This window comes from Gopherus evgoodei, chromosome 5 (assembly GCF_007399415.2).
Source record: "Gopherus evgoodei ecotype Sinaloan lineage chromosome 5, rGopEvg1_v1.p, whole genome shotgun sequence".
NCBI classification, from domain to species: Eukaryota; Metazoa; Chordata; order Testudines; family Testudinidae; genus Gopherus; species Gopherus evgoodei.
The window spans coordinates 110820806-110839742 of NC_044326.1; the positions used below are offsets into that span (position 1 = coordinate 110820806).

Consider the following 18937-nt stretch of genomic DNA (forward strand, 5'->3'; position numbering starts at 1 on the left):
AAAATTCAATCCTTAAGATTAAGTAATTTTTTTTTTATAAGCGCAGTTGCTATTGAGTTTGGGTTCCCAAGACTGCAGGGAAAGGTTTAGATAAGCAGATACAGATATGGAGGTTTAGATATCACAGTTCCCACTGCCACATTTCGCCGCTCCAGGGCAATGGGGCAGGCTGAGGAACATGTTGGCCGCCCTTCCTGAAGCCCCTATAGGCCCGCAGCAGCAAACCACGGCCAGTGTGAGCCGCGATCAGCCGAACCTGCGGACGCAGCATGTAAACAAACTGGCCTGGACCGCCAGGGGCTTTCCCCGAACAAGCGGCAGCCCGACTTTGAGAAGCACTGTTCTATACTACATGATTTCCCACTACATAGAAGTATTTGTCTTAGGTTCCTTTGCTGACATAGTATATACAGCAAAAGCAAGCATTTCAATGTCCTACAGATGTTACTGCTGAGTCTCACAGTAATATTTAATTCACAAAACAAGACTTGAATAGTTATGTCAGACCTATACAATTAGTGCATTTCTAAATGCACTAAAGCAAGATCTTCTGTTCAAGATGTTCGAGTTAAATATTTAACTTTATTAAATTATCGTTTAGAAAGCACTGTTTACTAACTTTAACGACAACAGCACTCTTGACAAAATCTAAAATAATGTGAAGTGCAGATTAGTAAATTCAATTTTTACCGTGGACATTAATCCAAGTTACAAACAGCTTATTTAGCCGAAATTCAGTTAAGGAGTGCAACCCTGAACTTGTCTGCATATTGACATCAGAAAACTGGAGCAAATTTTTCTCCATGGCCTAGCGTCGAAATTCCACAATCCCTCAGCTAGTCTGGACATACTTCGTAATTTTGTGTTCGTAATTCTTGGTAATCAATATGACTTTCTAAAAACGTGCCTGTCATTTGGAATAAGGTCTTATATTACACACTTCTGAAAACAGACTTCACCTCATTTTTCAGAGAAGTCTTACCAGGCTGTAACTTTGATTTTAACATCTTACCTCATGGTCTTTTTGGGTTTGTTTTTCCAGTTCCTCAAATTCATCTGTTTCTATCTTTTCCTTTAGTTTCTCTTTCAATTCACTTATCTCCAACTTCAGCTGTTCATTTTCTAATACTAGGTTGTCAAAGTTAGCTTGCAGGACATTCACCTCATTTCTAGCAATATCCTAAAAAAGGAGGAGTGATGTGTTATGAGAGGGTTTACTTGCATTTTAAGCTGATTTCTATTAGGATACTGAGCTGACCTACCTTTTCTAGCGCTAGTGTTTCACAGAGTTGGACAGAATCCGCAAAGTCTTTTTGACTCTAGAAAAAGAAATGCTTTCTGTTAGCCATTTTACAAGATCAAGTGACTTAGTTTAAAAAATTAGTACTGTATGAGTAGCCAGAGTTGAAATAAATAAAATAAATCCTCAAATTAAGATGCATTTATTTTTAACAACCACATTATGAAGGCTGCTAAGATGATGACAACAACATTGGTTAGTACAATGTTTAGAAATATAGGAAGCATAATTGATCTTGTAAAAGAGGTCAGCCTAGCCAGATCAGATTGCAGACTGAAAAAAATTATAAAAACAAATTCCCTCAGTTGCATATTATCTTTTATTAAATTATCAATCTTGAAAGTTACCCAGTTCATATTAGCTCCAGAATTCCATTCGCTTTCTGAGACTACATCAGGGGTAGGCGGACACAGATAATCATATTCAGAATACTCTGAAAACATAGCTAAAAAAAGAAAGATACGTGCATTTAAAAAACAAAAACACAGCAACTTGTCCATGATGGTAAAATTTGTTTTCTCACAAAAAGGATTCCATCAGTTCATAATCAAATACTGTGTAGCCATATCTGCAAATACTGTTAACTGGATAGAAATTTTTGCTCCTATGTGTTCCTTCTATAAATGGCCTGGGACTTGCCACACAGTTGTCTTCAATACTGAACAAATATTAACATTAGGCGAGGAAAATCCAATGGATTCTCTGTTATGAAATAATAAGAATTACAGATAAGGAAAAATATTGCCTTTAGAGGAAACCCAAGGGGGAAAAGAATTATATAATTTTAAAATGGCGTGCTCATCCTAAAAGGGGTTTTGGGGGGAGTGGGGAAGCAGGAGGGAACAAGCTCCAGTGAACAACTTTGTCCAAGTATTCCTGTATAGCCTTTATTCCCAGCTCAGGCCTTCCGGAAGAAAGGAGTGAATCTCTGCCCTTCTAATGAGGCTTGTGGGTTTTTGACCACTGTGGTTCTGATTATTTTGACAATGGATTCACTTATTCCTGCTGAGAGGTTTAGATTTTTTGAAAAAAAGAACTCCGCAATTTTGACAGGGACCCTTTGTAGTAAAGAATGATTTGTCAGTACCCAAAATATATAGCTAATCTTAAAATGGATCATTTTGGGGTGCATTTTCTTGGGGAGACACCATGGGTCTAGGCTTTTGTCCTTTTTCTGAAATAGACATCAATTGAGAGTCTGAGACAGGGCTAAGGAATTTCCTTGAGCCAAGTATGTGAACATCACTGGTTACTTTTACCTTTTATTTGCCCCACTGGAGTGCTGTCTTTACCCCTTTCTCAGGAAACCTAGAAGCATGTCTTCTAGTTGGTTATCATTCATGTGCAGTATCTCTATTTTAACTCATTTGCACTGTATCATCCAGTTACAGCTGCTATGCTAAGAGTAAATTCTTTTACTCCAAGCTCCATGTATACTGAAGCGCTCTCTCCCCATCTCAACATCTTCATCTGGATAATCAGTGAGCACCTTCTAAATCAAGTTTCCTCATGTCTCCTCAAACATGTACTCACAATCTTCCATCTCTGGAATCTTCTCTGCCAATGTTTTCATACTTTTGGCATCAGTTGACTTCAGCTTTTCAAAATTTGCAAAATAGCTGATGTCCCCTTGATTTATTTTCCCAGGGGCCCAAGTAACTCTTCTTTTTCTTTTGGCCTGAAAAAGGGTAGAATACACAAATGAAGTCATGTTAGAACAACACCAGTCAAGTGAAGCATTAATAATAAAGGTAACTTTCCTTCATTTTACTCCTCGTTGTTCCCCTAACAGTATAAGCAGATAAATAAAGGGGTTGATTTTGTTTGTATTGAAGTTTTTCCAAAATTGAGGTTCAGCTTAAGAGTATGTTTTGCACGAAACTACTTCTGATTTAAGTTTTGTAACAGATATCAAGAACTTTACAGACAGACAATGGATTGAACCTCACAACAATCCTGTTACCCAATCTGAAATGAGGATAATTTTTTAAGTAACTTAGGAAGAGACTGTGTAATTCACCTAGGATTCGGATAAATTCTTATGACAGAGGCCGACAAGCCAATGCTAGAACTCAATTCTTCTGAATCCCAGTCCTATGCTTTACTCACTAGGCCATCTTGTGCATCTTTTTATAGCTAGGATACTGCAAGGCCAGCTATATAGCCTGACACCGTACTGAAGTGTCAACCAAAAGTCTAAAGATTAGTCATTTCATAGGTTTTACAGAAAGGACCACTTTTCATTATATTTCACAGATCTAAGGAAAAACACACAAAACACCTTCTCCAGTTAGAGGTCAAGATTTTTCCCGGTGTCCTGTGTGACCCTGAATAATTACTCACTCTTACTTTAAGATCTTTCTGGGATGTAAATGAGGAGGAGGTAACAAGCATTTCAGTTAGATTGAATATCCTATTTTCTTGTATTTTCTGAAGAGAGTTTTTTTCTTCTAACAGCTGGGCTAGTTGGTCTTTCTCCATCGCGTGGAGATGAGTCTTTGAAGAAACCTACCATTAAAAAAAAAAAGTCAGCTTTGTTGTTTCCTTCAAGTAATAACTACTTTTATATAGATACATAACATTCGCATATAAGTTTTTTTTTTTAAACTAACTTGGAGCATCTTTCCATATACTTTGTCAGTTTTTTTGATGGAATAATCTAGCCTGTAGTTTACTTTTAAAAATCTAATATTTATGAGAGTTGAACAGGGAAACCCAGTGTTTCCTAGCAAAGAAGAGAAGGTTATTCATCTTGTGCAGTAACTGAGGTTCTCTGAGATGTGTGTCCCTGTCGATGCTCCACTTAAGCTGTCGGTGAGTTCCAGCACTGATCAGAGATTTACGATAGCCGTGTCCATGTGGGTCACATATCCGCAGTAGGCAACTTGCGGTGCTGTTGGTACTGTACACATTACCTGAGCCCTCCAGTTCCTTCCCTACTATAGAGTTCCAGCTGCGAACTCTAAAGTAGAGGGGAGGAGGGTGGGTAGTGGAGCACCCATAGGGACACTCATCTTGAAGAACCTCAGTTACTGCACAAGGTGAGTAACCTTCTCTTCAAGTGATGTCCCTGTGGGTGCTCCACTTTAGGTGACTCTAGAGCAGTGCCCCTCAGAAGGCAGGAGGGACTTCTGGTTCGTCTGAGTCCTTGAGGTGAACACGATTAGGCTCACTATGGCATCAGCCCTGGAGTCATGAGTGATTGCATAGTGCTCAGTAAATGTGTGGACGGAGGCCCAAGCGGCCACCTTACAAATCTCTAGTATTGGAACATTATGTAGGAACACTATCGAGATTGAAATGGATAGTAGAATGCCCTCTGATGTGCACAGGAGGGCCTGTGTTCCGAATATGATAGCAATTTTGAAGGCATGTGGAGAGCCATTTAGACAATCTCTAAGTGGATATTGCATCTCCTTTCGAGCGCTCGGTAATAGTGTTTAACTTGTTCTGAGCAGGCTAGTCATCATGATGGAAACATGTAGGAGCCATACTTGTAGGTGGACTATCTCTGGATGTGGGTGAAGAGTGTGAATGTTGTGCTGAAACAGCAGTTCCAAACAAGGTAGAGCTCGAGGGGCACATATCACCATGTGCATCAGGTAAGGGTACCAATCTTGTTTGGGCCATGTCGGGACCATGAGGATAACCGTGGCCCTGTCTGTTTGTATCTTGTGTATCACACGTGACATTAGTGGAATTGGTGGGAACACATACATTAGTTGTGCATGCCATTTGATGAGAAAAGTGTCCCCCAGTGATCGGGATCCCAGTCCTGCTCTCGAACAGAACACTGTGCATTTGCGGTTCGTTGGGGATGTGAACAAGTCGATGAGCGGAGTGCCCCACCAGCAGAAAATGGATCTCAAAACTCCCCCATTCATCTCCCATTCGTTGTCTCGGCAGAAGTACATGCTGAGCGTGTCCGCTGTCGTATTCAGACAGCCAGGAAGGTAGGAGGCCAAAATGTTTATGTTGTGTTGCATGCATCAGTTCCATAACTTCGGTGCATAGCGAGTGTCAGCAAGTGCCTCCTTGGTGGTTGACACAAAACATGCATGCAACATTGTCTGTCATAATGTGAAAGAATTTGTTCTTTATATGAGGTAGGAAACGTCTGCAGGCATTGCGGACTGCATGTAGCTCTAGTACAGTGGTCCCTAACCTTTTTGGCTGGCGGGTGCCAGCCAAAGGACCACTGCGGCAGTGGAGCACCCGCCGAAATGCTTTCGAATTTCGGCTGCATTTCGGTGGCGACGCTTCTCTATGATGTTGCTTGCCGTCGACAAGCGGTGTCAGCGAGAGGCATCGCTGCCAAAATACAGGAGCGACACCTCTCAATGACATCACTTGTCGGCGACAAGCATTGTCATCGAGAGGCGTCCCTGCCAAAATGCTGCTGCAGCATTTCGGTGGGTGCTCTTCTGGGGGCCAGGACACGGGCGCATTAAGATGCCACTGTGGGCACCATGGCGCTCATGGGCACAGCGTTGCGGACCCCTGCTCTAGTAGATTGATGTGTAACTGAGTCTCCACAGGAGACCATTTGCCTTGAACCGTGTGTTGATGCATATGGGCGCCCCATCGTAACAGCGGCGCATTTGTGGTGATCACAATTGATGGAGGCTTCTCCAGAATGCCCATACAAACATTTTTTGGTCTTGTCCATCAGTGCAGAGAGTTAAGGACACTGAGTGGTACTGCAAGTTGTTTGTGTAGGCTGTGCTTGCTGGGTATGTATATCGTTTTTAAACCAGCCCTGTAGGCAGAGCACATGTAGGCATGGGTGTCACACCACAAATGTTGTGGCTGCCATGTGTCCCAGTAGTTGAAGGACAGCATGAGCAGGTATTTGACTCATACCTCCGAGATAACGTTTGTCAGGGTTGTGAATCTGGTCAGGGGCAGGGATGCCTTGGCTTCTATGGTGTCGAGGTGTACCCCAATGAAGTCTAGTTGTTGGACTGGGGTTAGAGTGGATTTTAATTCATTTTATCTAGAGCCCTAGATCCCTGAATAGTGAGATAGTGGTTTTGACTGTGTCCATTGTTTCATGTTGAGTTGGTTCTTTGAGAAGGCAATCATCCAGGTAAGGGAAGATCACTATTCCCTGTTTGTGTAAATATGCTGCAACTACTAGTAGGGCTTTGGAGAAAACTCTTAGAGCAGTAGATAAGCTGAATGGTAGTACTCTACTGGAAGTGTTCATGTCCTACTGTGAATCGCTGGTATTTTTTGTGAGCGGGATGAATGGTGCTATGGAAATAAGCATCACTGAGGCTGAGGGCTGAAAACTAGTGCCCCTGTTGCAGCGCTAGAAGTATCGTGCTGAATGTGATCATTTTAAACTTTTGGGAGTGTATGAACTTGTTGAGCTTTCTGAGGTCCAAGATAGGTCTCCCTCCCCCATTCTTCTGGGTCAAGAAATAATGGGAGTAAAATCCCTTTCCTTTGTATTGTGAAGGCACTCGTTCCAGGACACCTCGCTGTAGATGATCAACTTCTTGTCGTAACAGGTGCCATGAGATGGGTCCCTGAAGAGGGATGGAGAAGAAGGGGGTAGGGTAGGTGGTCGGGATGGTATATCCCGAACAGATTATTTCTAAAACGCATTGGCCCGATGTTAAGGCCCAGATGTGACAGAATGGGCAAAGGAGATGACCAAAACATAGGAATGGATTGGACAAAGGTGCTGCCTGGGGAGGGAGGTCGTTCAAACCCTCGACCAAATCTTCAAAATTGTGGTTTTGGAAGAGCCAATTGGGAAACTGGCACTTGGGATTGAGGTCCTCTCCGATGCTTTGAGCGTTGCCGTTGATTATCACAAGGTCATTGTTGCTGTCGATTGTTGGCGGAGTCTCTGGGTCTCTGATAAGGTTGGTATCTTCTTCTCTTTGCAGGTGGGGTATAAATCCCCAGAGTGCGTAGAATGGCCTGAGAGTCCCTCACTGAGTAGAGCACCTCATCAGTTTTATTCAAGAACAGGTTTTCCTGGATCAAAAGGCAGGTCTATTTTTGTTTGTAGTTCTCTAGGGATGCCAGAGGCCTGCAATCAGGATCACTAAGGCTGCCATGTCCATGATGTCTAGGGATACTTGGAGGGCTGTTTTGGCTATGGGTTAGTTGACCCTTGTTTACAATGGCATGAAATTGTGACTGTTTCTCCTCAGGGAACTCTGCTGTGAACAAGCTACACTTCCCATAGTTATCATAATCGTATTTTGCCAACAAGGTTGAATAGTTGGCAACTCTAAATAGTAATGTGCCTGTAGAATAAACTTTGCACCCAAACAGGTCGAGCCTGTGGTATCAGTCTAAACTGGGTCTGCTTGCCACATTGGTTAATGGCATCAACTATCAAGAAGTTTGGAGGCGGATGAGCAATGAGGACACAATACTATTTATCCAACCTTTTGCATGTTGGCAGAATTGAGACCAGTGTCTGCCAGACTCTCTACTGATTCCAAGATGGCATCATTGATGGGGAGAGTGATCTTGGAGGCAGATGACAGTTGTAATATTTGTATCAGCTTGTGCTGGTTTGTCTACACTTCCTCCAATGGGATGTCCTAGCTTTGGGCAACCCATTTAAACCGTTCCTGGAACTGTCTGAAATTTCCTGCCAAAGCAGGCAGTGGTAGCATAATCGCCTCACCCGAGGAGGAGGAAGAATTGTGTGCAGGAGATGTAGTCTCCTGTTCTGTACCCACTTTGGTGTCATCCCCAACTTCCTGAGCCTCTGTGGGCTGTGGGGTGGGAGATGCTGGTTGGACCATAGTTCGCCTCTATGAGCCATGGGTGGCCTGGCGTGTGGACTCTGCTAAGTTGCCCAGGGTTCCCAATGTGCCCACTGCATGGGGAAGGCCATTGGCAGGTACATCCACAGCGGTGTGCACCATAGTTGAGCCATCTGGTTGTAATGGTATCTTGGCCCCATATGGCTCCAAGGTGGTTGGCGTTCTTTTGGTGAGGAATGGTCTGGTGAGAAAGTGCCTTGTTCTTGCACCTCAACGTCTTCACTAGACAAGTGCTGTTTCATGACAGCTGCTGGGATCTCCTCCATACCCCCTGGGGGAGCCTTGGTGTCGAATACTGGGGAGGTCGGTGCCGACAATATCATCAGGTCTCTCTGGTGCTGCAGAGACTGTGTCGGTGCTGATGTCAGAACCTTTGGTGCCACAGGGTCCATTCTCATCTATGCCAGCACTGGTACCAACCGATGCTGCATCTGTTTGGTTGGTGCCGACTTAGTTTTCTCCACAGGAGCTGCCTGTGCTGTTGGTGCCAGGGGCGAAGGCATGGTGCCGGAGGAGACACTTGGTGCAGAGTCCCTTATGGGTGAACTCGGTGCTGTGGAGGAGGCATGTCTTTGTCTGTGCCTTCACTGTCTCCTTCGCTCAGGCCTCGGTAGTGCTGGAGGTACCCAGAGTACCATAGGTGCTCACTTGAGCATATGTCGGCAATGGGGGTAGCGACCTGGCAGGAGACCACTGTTTTTGTGCTGCTCTCTGAAGAGATGTCCAAGTCCTCTTCCTCTGCCTTTTGGAGGGTACATCTCCTTTTTCTGTTGGAGGAGTGCCCGGAGAGGCAGTCTGCGTGTCCTAATCAGGTTGGAGGGATTTCGCCATCAAAATAATTTTTAGCCTGAGATCCCGGGCATGGCAAGCTCTGGATTTCAAATTGCTGCAGTGGGTGCATTCTGCAGGTGGGGATATGCAGCTCACCCGGACATCGTATGCACATCCAAAATGGGCATTGCTTTGCAGCAGGAACTGCAATGCTTGAAGCTTGGGGAGCCAGGCATCTTAACGGTTAACCGTCCCCAGGATGGAGGGTAACTAAAGAAATTATTTTTTAAAAATAAAATTAACAGTAATGCTAACTATAACTAGCTATTTAAACTAGGGCTGTCAATTATTGCAGTTAACTCATGCGATTAACTCAGAAAAATTAATTGCTATTAATCGCAGTTTTAATCAATACCAATTGAATTTTCATATATATTGTATTCTGTGTTGTAATTGAAATCAGTGTGTATTTTTTATTACAAACATTTGCACTGTAAAAATGATAAACAAAATAAAAAGTATTTTTCAGTTCACCTCATACAAGTACTATAGTGCAATCTTTTTGTCATGAAAGTGCAACTTACAAATGTAGATTATTATTGTTACATAACTGCACTCAAAAACAAAACTATGTAAAACTTCAGCGCCTACAAGCCCACTCAGTCCTACTCCTTGTTAAGCCAGTCAATCACTCGGACAAACAACTTTGTTTACATTTGCATGAGATAATGTTGCCCACTTCTTGTTTACAATGTCACCAGAAAGTGAGACCAGGCATTTGGCATGAAACTTTTGTAGCTGGCACTGCAAGATATTTAAGTGCCAGATATGCTAAACATCCATATGCGCCTTCATGCTTTAGCGCATCTGGCACAAATAACTTGCAACACTGGCTACAACAGTGCCATGAGAATGCCTGTTCTCACTTTCAGGTGACATTGTAAACAAGACACAGGCAGCATTATCGCCTGGAAATGTAAACAAACTTGTTTGTCTGAGAGATTGTTTGAACAAGAAGTAGGACCGAGTGGACTTGCAGGCTCTAAAATTTTACATACACTTCTCCCCTGATATAACACTGTCCTCAGGAGCAAAAAAAAATAAAATAAAATCTGTGTTATAGGTGAAACCGAGTTATATCGAACTTGCTTTGATCTGCCAGAGCACGCAGCCCAGCCTCCCCTAACCCCAAGAGCACTGCTTTACTGCGTTATATCAGAATTCATGTTATATCAGGCCGCGTTATATCAGAGTAGAGGTGTAGTTTTATTTTTGAATGCAGGTTTTTTTGTACATAATTCTACATTTGTAAGTTCAACTCATGATAAAGAGATTGCAGTACAGCAGTTGTATTAGGTGAAATACTATCTCTTGGGTTTTTTTACAGTGCAAATACTTGTAATCAAACAAATATAACGTGAGCATCTTACACTTTATATTCTGTGTTGTAATTGAAATCAATATATTTGAAAATGTAGAAAACATCCTAAAAATATTTAAATAAATGGTATTCTAGTATTAAACACTGCGATTAAAGTGGAGCACCCACAGGGACAGCATTCAAAGAAGAAACAAATTCCCTCAAATTCTAGACATGTATGACACTAAATACAAGACTTTAAACTAGATGTTTCCACAAGACATACCCATGATTAAAACATCACATATCCAGAGAGATGTTCCAGATCACTCCAGCTCGATAAAAATAAGCGTGTACAGTTTCAAGTGGCATTTCTGGGGAATTCTTCTGAAAACTAGTGTCATGGCACTATCATGACTGCTCTAAATACCACAGCCACGCAGAAAAATAGGACTATTTCCTCAAACTTTAGAATAAAAAGTAATTGACCATCTCAGCAGAGAGCGGGCAAGACTTTTGTACGCTTTTACAGGTCGATGGGTAGAGATTTAAAATTTGGGTCTCTTAAAACAGATGACTTAGGTAGATCTAGGTAGAAAGTTTCCCACGTGACCACAAAGCTTCTATTTTCCCCTAAAAATTCTGCATAGTTTTTATAGGCTTTGAGACACAGCATGTTGTTATTATTCTATGTATAGTTTTTAATACATTGATTTACATTTTGGATCTTAAAATAACTAATGATTTTCTTTAGGACACCTATGCAGAGAAGTGGAATCTTTATTTTAAAAAGGAAGTACCAGGTGGAGCTGAATATTGTGCTCTCTCTCAACCTCTCAAGGCATGTTCAGGATCTGAGAGTAAACTTCCATTCTATATCGCTTTTCAGGGTAGAAGACTGGAACAAGGACTTCTGATAAGATCTGACTCCTTAAGAGTGACACCATCAACTTGAAATATAGTAAGTATAAACAGCTTTAGGTACTACAATTACATCTGAGTTTTCCTATAGAAGTGTGGCCTTACAGTTCTCATGTCTTGTATTATGTATACAAAACAGAATGGGAATTGACTGATTGACTGTACAGCACAAACACTGTAAGAGTAAAGCCGGCTGAAGAAAGTTTGCTGTAGCCTCAATTTATCAAGGGAATGTCTATTCTGCCTTCTCATATCAGGAAATAAATCACCCAGAGATTATGGGGTTGCATTAGTGCATTTGCTGGGTATGAAAAGTGATATTGTTGTTCAGAAATTTTCCTGTTTTCAGCATATGTTATGTATAGTCAGAAGACATGGAAACAAGAGTGCCGGGGAGGTAGGGGGATGGGGAGCGGCTGTAGCAGCATGAATGTCTGAAAATTTTCAATCTCAGTTACAGTAATTTTGGGAGTTTTTATAATAGTAGGTGACGAAATTCTAGGTTAGTGATTCTTCAAATGCAAAAGGAAGAAAGTCCTTTGAATGCCTCCAGAAGTGTGGTAGCTAAATGAGAAAAAACACAGAACCTAGAAGTGGGGTCTGCATGCATCTATCCCTACACCTATGCGCACATGGGATCTAGTTAGGTTAACTGCACTGAATCTGAGAAGTTTCACATATGGATCTATGGAAGTAATGACATGCCCAAAGCTACCATGAGCTGTGTTGTTATACCACATTAACCTCATACACTTCAGCTTGTTGTGTGAGAAGTGAGATATGGTCCAAAGTATTTTAAAAGCAAGTGCAGTTTATCTTCAAGTTTAGTTGCCTTTTATTTGACATTTTTTGGCCTTTCTATATTAAATGCTATATGATTAGCTTAATATGTTCTGACATACTTCTTCCAGCTGCCTTTTCAAGTCCACTATTTCCTTGCGATATCGTTTCAGGAGGGCATCATCATCCAGGACTTCGTTGACTTTTGGAGTATTCCTCATTCTTTTGGCTGTATTGGCAAACTGGAAGAATGACCATACAAGACAGTGAAGCTTCCCATAAGAAGAAGTTACAGAATAAGTAAATCAACCTTCATAGTTTTCTATCAGAGTGAAAAAGGATAGAAGTCAGAACAGGATGACTAGAAGGCAAAAATGAATATTTACTATTTGAGTAGCAAGCGCCAAATTAGTTAAGTCTGCAATTCAACATTACACCCTATTATTTTCACTTGCTCGTAACTTGTTCTTTTTTGGGGTGGGGATGGATGTGTGGGAAGGAAGGAGCAGGGCTGAAAGCTTCCATTTCTGGTATCAGCCCAAAGATGAAACAAAGAGGTTATCCAGCCAAATTTGATTTTGGAGAGCATAAGAAATACAATAAACCCAACCCTACAGATAAGTAAAAATTGAGTAGTTCTATTAACTTCACTGGGACAACTCATTCAAGTAAGGGTGTAGGTTCAAACCTAAAGCACTTTTCCAATATAAAAAAAACAAACCCAAAACATTTTGAACCTAGCTCAGAGTGCCTGACCTTAAGTTTGAACTTCACATATCATGAATCCTGAAGCAGCTGCTTGTTAAAGTCAGCTATCTTAGATTATCTTTTGTACGGTAATTCCCCACTTAACATCCTGTCGTTTAACATTCTTTTGATCTTAGGTCCCTGCTCAATTACAGAACATGCTCCATTTAAAGTTGTGCAATGTTTCACTATAATATTGTTTGGCTGCCTGCTTTGTCCACAGCTGGCACCCCCCCCACCCCCCATCAGCTCCCCTATGCCCCCCCCAGTGCCTCCTGCCCCCGACAGACCCTGCCTTCCCCTTCCTCCCCCTGCCTCCTGCCCTTGGCAATCAGCTGGTTTGCAGCGTTCAGGTGGCAGGGGAGAGAGGGGGAGCCTGCACACTGTGTCCCTGCTCCTCTCCCCACCCTCTTGAACACTGCAAACCAGCTGATTGCTGCGGGCAGGAGGGAGAGAGGGACGGAGGAGGAGCGAGGACATGGCATGTGGAGTAAAGGGAGAAAGGGGGGGGAAGAAGAGGCGAGTTAAGAGTAGGGGCTTGGGGGACGGGGTGGAGTTGGTGGGCAGAGGGTTGAGTCCCCCACCCCTGGTGCTTGCAGAGTAGGGGAAGCTGCCGCTGCTACTGTGCAACATGCTTCTCCTAGCCTACAGCACCTTCAGCCTCCTTGCCTGCTTCATTGTCTCCAGTGCCAGTGGGCTGTGTCTGTGTGGGGTAAGGCAGGGGCACCTCCCAGCTATAGTACTATACTGTATGGCAAAAAAAAAAAAAAAAAAAAAAAAAAAAAAATCCCTGGAACCTAACCCCCCCACCCCCCCCGCCCTCGCATTACAGTAATTCTTATGAGGAAATTGGATTCACTTAACATTAACTTAAAGTTGCATTTTTCAGGAACATAACTACAAAGTTAAATGAGGAGCAAGAAGTTCACATTTGATTTAGTTTTGGTTTTCCTATCTCACTACAGAACTATGTCGTTATTTTCTGCTGCTCTGTAGTTCTAACCTTCAAGTGTGCCTTAATTTCAGAAAAAGTCAGATTGCACGAAAGGAAAAAAGACTAAATTTAACCCCCCTCAAACTATAGTGGGCCTGACCCCTTGTTTGCTTGTGGCTTTACATCACATAACCTTTCTAGGAACGCGATCTGTCACCATATGACAGGTCTATACAAATGAGTGGGGAAGGAAATTACAGGCAACCTTAAATCAGGCATTTCCTAACTCTTGATTGTTTGGCTTTGCAATTTTGATAATGTTCGGGTAGCATAGTTTGTGTGCATAATGTGTAATTATACACACAAAGTTAAAACTGCATGCCAGTAACAATGAAGTCTCTGAAAAGGGGAATTTATGAGAAAGTGGAGACTGTACAGATTATGCAGATGGAGGAAACAAGGAGAAATGAAAAATCTGCCTGTCAAAAGAAGCAGAGTCCATACAACATATGTCAGAAGGTGCCTGGGTAAGGGCTCAAAGTATCAAACAGTGCACTTCAATGGCTCTCAAGTCCACAGGAGGCCTCAAGAAAGATCAAGCAATCAATTTTGTTAAAGTTGTGTTTCTGACCTAGTTAGCTAAACCATATTAATGCTTGGAACAAATAAAGGAACAGAATCATTTTACCTGAAGGGTGCTAAGAGTTTCATCAAATGAAACTGGCGTAATTGTGCAAATAATAACTGTCTTAGCATTTCCTCCCAAGGAGTTCTGGAGAATTCGTGTCAACTTGCTGTCTCTATAATTTATGAAACTGTTGTAGAGGGGAAGAGAAAACACCAAACAAACCACGAAGCCAAGATTAGTGTTCTTGTACTGGTGAATATAATATTAGTTGCAAAAGGTAACAGATTGACCTAGCAACATCTTGTATGAAATGTCAGTTCTCTTCAAGTTATAGATGTCTGATGTAAGGAAATAAGGACAAATGAACATTAAGAATGCAAATGGATTTCAAGGCTTGCTAACTAGTCAACTGTGTAGAGAGTTACAACTACTCATTTCCAGAAGAGATACTACAAATTCTTACCCAGATGGGTCATCACAGAGTTTCTTGATTACTTGACCCAAGATGAACAGACTCCGGTTTATGTTACATCCTTCTTTGAGTCGAACACCTAGATAGTACATAGAAACACTTTGCTTTTATTCACAAAAGTCCACTTTTATCCTACATAATAAGAGTAACTGTTTAGAGAAGGTTAAGCAGTCTTAGGTACCTACAAATTGCCGTAACAGATCAGACTAGTTCTCCATTTAGTTCAGTATTCTGTCTGACAGCAGCCAGTACTAGATGTTGTGTGTGTGTGTGTGTGTGTGTGTGTGTGTGTGTGTGTGTGTGTGTGTGTGTGTGTGTGTGTGTGTGTAAACCACAACAAAAATACCCACAACAAGCAGCCAACTAACCCACCATACCCTACCCTACTTCCTGAGTGGACAATTAAGGAACGAGCTTCTCACAGGAGGAAACATTTATTTGTGATCCTAGTCAGTGGTTGGCTGATGCCCTTAAAGTTCGTATTCATGCTAAAATTTGAATCCTGCCTAATCAAACTGTGAATACTCTCATTATGCATAATCTCAGTGAGCTTTTTGGTTGTAGTGATAAATCCCACAGGTTATTTATACATTATGTAAAAACAAAAGTAGTATTACATTTTAAACTGGTTTGCCTTTTAATTTCTTTGAATCATCCCTTGTTCTTGAATTGTGAGAGAGGCACTACACTGTTTACCTTGTCTATACCATTCATTATTTTATAAGCCTTTATCACCTCTTCACTCTAAACTAAACAATCCCAATCTATTTGCTCCTCTGAATCCTTCTATTTCTCTTACATTCAATTGGCCAGCTAGAATTGCATCCAATATTCCAGGGAAATGTGTACTATTATGTTAATTATAACACTGTAACAATTATAACAGTCTTTATACCATTCTTAAGCTTTATAAAGATTTTAGTTTAATTGCAATTTCATAGTGAGCAGAGTTTCACACTGAATTGTCTACAACACGCTTGGCTTTTTTTTCCTGAATGGATCTATTTAAAATTTAGAACCCAGCACTTTGTAGACAGATAATTTTTTCTATGGTATAATACCTCTCAATTGTTAGCATGTTAGCCAGCATCTAAATACTAGGGAGATGGGCACAAACGCAAACTCCATTACAGATTTAGTAGACTCCGGGGTCGTGAGTTATATGGGCCTGTGATGCCCGAGCCCCACCAAATTCAGGGCCCAGTTCCACCAATGTTCGGAGCTGGGTCTCTCCCCTGGTTGCACCTGCCGCCTCCATGCATCTCTCCCGGAGCATCCCTTGGCCCTGCCTGCCACCCCTGGAGCATCCCTGCCTGCCCTGGGCAACAGGCGGCTGACCCCTAGAGCTCTGTGCTGCGCTCCCTTGCCAGCTGCTGCCGACTACAAGGAAGTGGTGCCAGGCAGGCTGAGGTGGTTGCTGCACCTGCAGAGTGATGAAGCACATGGCACACACCCCACAGCAGGTGACTCTGAGCGGGGGTGGGGGGTGTCACTTATCCAGCTAGACCTCCTGAGCAGCAGCCTGGGATGGGCAGTTGGGGTGAGTGTCGTGCTGCTGCCAGCAGGGAGAGGGCTGGGGACTCCTCTCCTGCCCCAGCCCCGGGGCAGCCTGCCTGCTGCACCCCCCAACTCCTCATTCCTGGCCCCCCGCTGGCAGCCATAGGCGGGCTGGCCCCCCACTGGCCAAGCCCCGAGCCCACACCCGGCAGCCAAATTCCCTCCTAGAGCCTGAAGCCACTGTCCCAGAGCCTGCACCCCTCCTCCTGCATCCCCAGCCCAGAGCCTGCATTTAGCACCCAAACTCCATCCCAGAACCCGCACCCAAACTCCCTTCCAGAGCCTGCACCCCAAATCCCCTCCTGCACCCAAACTCTCTCCCAGAGCCTTGGGCAGGTGTATGGGTGGGTGGGGGGAGGTGGGAGAAGAGGACTTGGACCCATTCTGGGCACCACCAAAAATTATACAAACCTGCCGCCCCTGTACCTACCTTCTGATCCTGTTTGGCTAGCTCTTTCACTGCCTGCCAGATCTACCAAGTTCTGAAAATTCATTAAAGATTTCATGAGACACAGTTTGCAGATAAGTCAGTTTAAAATGCCCTCAACACTAAATCTATGCTAAGAATTTCAATCCAAGTTCAGTTAAGCCTTTGACATTTTTATAGTAATATACCAACTACACAGTGAGGGCAGTATTTTTCTAAGTTGCATGGTGAAAATGGCTTTAAAATACCAATATTGCGATCACTATTAGTAAACTTGCACTGCAACTTTTGAGGTATGTACTCTTCAATATGCATATAAATTCCCATTAAACACAAGATTGTCTCACAAGCAGTCGTCTCCTTCTCTTCACTCTGAATAACAGAAGTGCATAAACAATCTGCCAGGTCCTCAGTTTCCATTAATACATAAGCATTACCTTCATCCTTCTCCTAATTCAGCCTACACCAACTGTTCATCTCCTCCCCATCCAATCTAAGAGGTCAATAGAAGAAGTCAAGTACCAAAATACCAATATTTTCTCATTATCCCTTATACCTGTATGTGGTGCAACTGGTAGGTAACAGGGATTATGAGCTTGCAGTATCATTTGATGGTGATTTGGTTGATGCCTAGCAACCAGCCATCACCTTTATAGGCCTCTGCTTTCAGGAGAGAGCTCAAAAACTGAGGATATACTTGACCGAACTCCACCAAATACAACCCAGCCACCAATAATCATCATCATGTATCAAAGGCTGCTGACAGACCCAGTGCTTTGAAAGAAAAGGCTATTACCTGAACATAGCCCACTACTATCAGACTAGTCTGATCAAGATGCAAATAGTCAAAGAAGTTTGATACTGGAGAAATTAGAGATGACTAGTGACTAGCTCCCTGTTAACCAGTTCACCAGAAAATAGAGTAGGCCAAGATGTTAGTCAAGATGTTAGAGAGAATTTAAATAGGAATTGTGCACAGAATCTAGTTCTCACAGTCCCAAATACAGACCGATAGACCAAACATTCATTCCCTCCTTTGAATCCCTGCCATACTGCTAATATCAATCCATCAAACAAAGGGAAAAGGGATCACAGCCAACAGCTGCTGAATCTGTCAGCAAGAAGGGCTGCAAGCCACCATTTTGTTCCTCTAGTCCTGAGGCCACCTGGCTCCTGAAAGCTGCTCTATCTTGCACCAACTGACAGAGATTCTTATGAAGAATTATGGTAACTGTAGTGTTCAACCAGATTTCTCTTTTTTCCCCCATGTCATACCCCTTTCTGTCCCAGCAGCCAGAAGGGGTTATGTAGGAGTTCTAAGCCCCTTAGGGGTTTTTCCCTCCCCCTTAGGAAGTCCCAAGTAGTGGATGCAAAGTAGTACCTTCGGGGATACTTTGCATCACAGCCTCTGCACAATATATAGTAGATTTTTACATATATATTGTTATATAGTCTTAAAACAGTTCAATATTTCTCCTTCACACGAGTTTTTCCATTCAGAGCGTTTCATTCTCAATATGATGGGAGAGAATCTCTGATTTTAAGATTTCATTTTAGTGGTGTCCAATATTTTAGCTCTTTTTAAAATTGTAAGTTTCCACATTAATGCCTACCTAGTACCGGACAACCTTTTTCAAACATAACTTACCAGATGAGATACCATTACAGCTCCATCACAGTTCGTGTTGGCAGGGTCATTTTCCCTACTTTCTATAATCTAAAAGAAGAAAGCCTCATAAGATTATTGCACATCTTTTCAGTTAACACATAACAAAAAAAAATTACCAGACACCTACCATTCTGAAAATGGTGTGAGAACGACTGCTGTGTTCATTCATTTTTGTTTCTCCATAGTGTCGTTTTTCTGTCAAAATAAAGTATTTGTTACCCAAAATCCCATATGCTCCAGACAATATTAAGATTGTAAGCAAAACTAGTCTAACTGATAAACTAAAATAATAGCTTTTATGAGATTGTAGTTTTAGCCATGTATTAAATTTAGGACAGTGGTCATGTGTTTTAAAATTGCATCAACAATGGAGAGGCTAATCATCCTACTTTCTCCTTTCCTGAGCCATTCCATGACTTGCTCTGGAGTAACAACCACCTCTTCGATCAGATCTTCCACGTAGATGTTTCTCTGCAAGAGAAACAGAATTAAAGACAAATTTCACCCAAGTCTAAAATAAATGAGAAATAGATGTGTGTATTGTACTCAGCACTGGTTTCAGTTGAATTTATTA

At 42.3% G+C, this 18937-nt stretch overlaps 1 protein-coding gene across 4 annotated transcripts in view; it reads right to left on the reverse strand.

The window, feature by feature from the left end:
- Window positions 1-18937, reverse strand: part of CENPE (centromere protein E) — an 85073-nt gene that overhangs the window by 53915 nt on the left and 12221 nt on the right. For all 4 annotated transcript variants that reach the window (XM_030564467.1, XM_030564468.1, XM_030564469.1 and 1 more), the window contains exons 6-17: window positions 18753-18834; window positions 18491-18558; window positions 18343-18411; window positions 16698-16749; window positions 14702-14789; window positions 14299-14425; window positions 12052-12171; window positions 3650-3808; window positions 2834-2978; window positions 1648-1745; window positions 1263-1319; window positions 1013-1180 (exon numbers count right to left, since the gene is read on the reverse strand). In XM_030564467.1, the coding sequence (XP_030420327.1) occupies window positions 1013-1180; window positions 1263-1319; window positions 1648-1745; window positions 2834-2978; window positions 3650-3808; window positions 12052-12171; window positions 14299-14425; window positions 14702-14789; window positions 16698-16749; window positions 18343-18411; window positions 18491-18558; window positions 18753-18834 (1233 nt within the window). The remainder of the gene's footprint in view (window positions 1-1012; window positions 1181-1262; window positions 1320-1647; window positions 1746-2833; window positions 2979-3649; window positions 3809-12051; window positions 12172-14298; window positions 14426-14701; window positions 14790-16697; window positions 16750-18342; window positions 18412-18490; window positions 18559-18752; window positions 18835-18937) is intronic.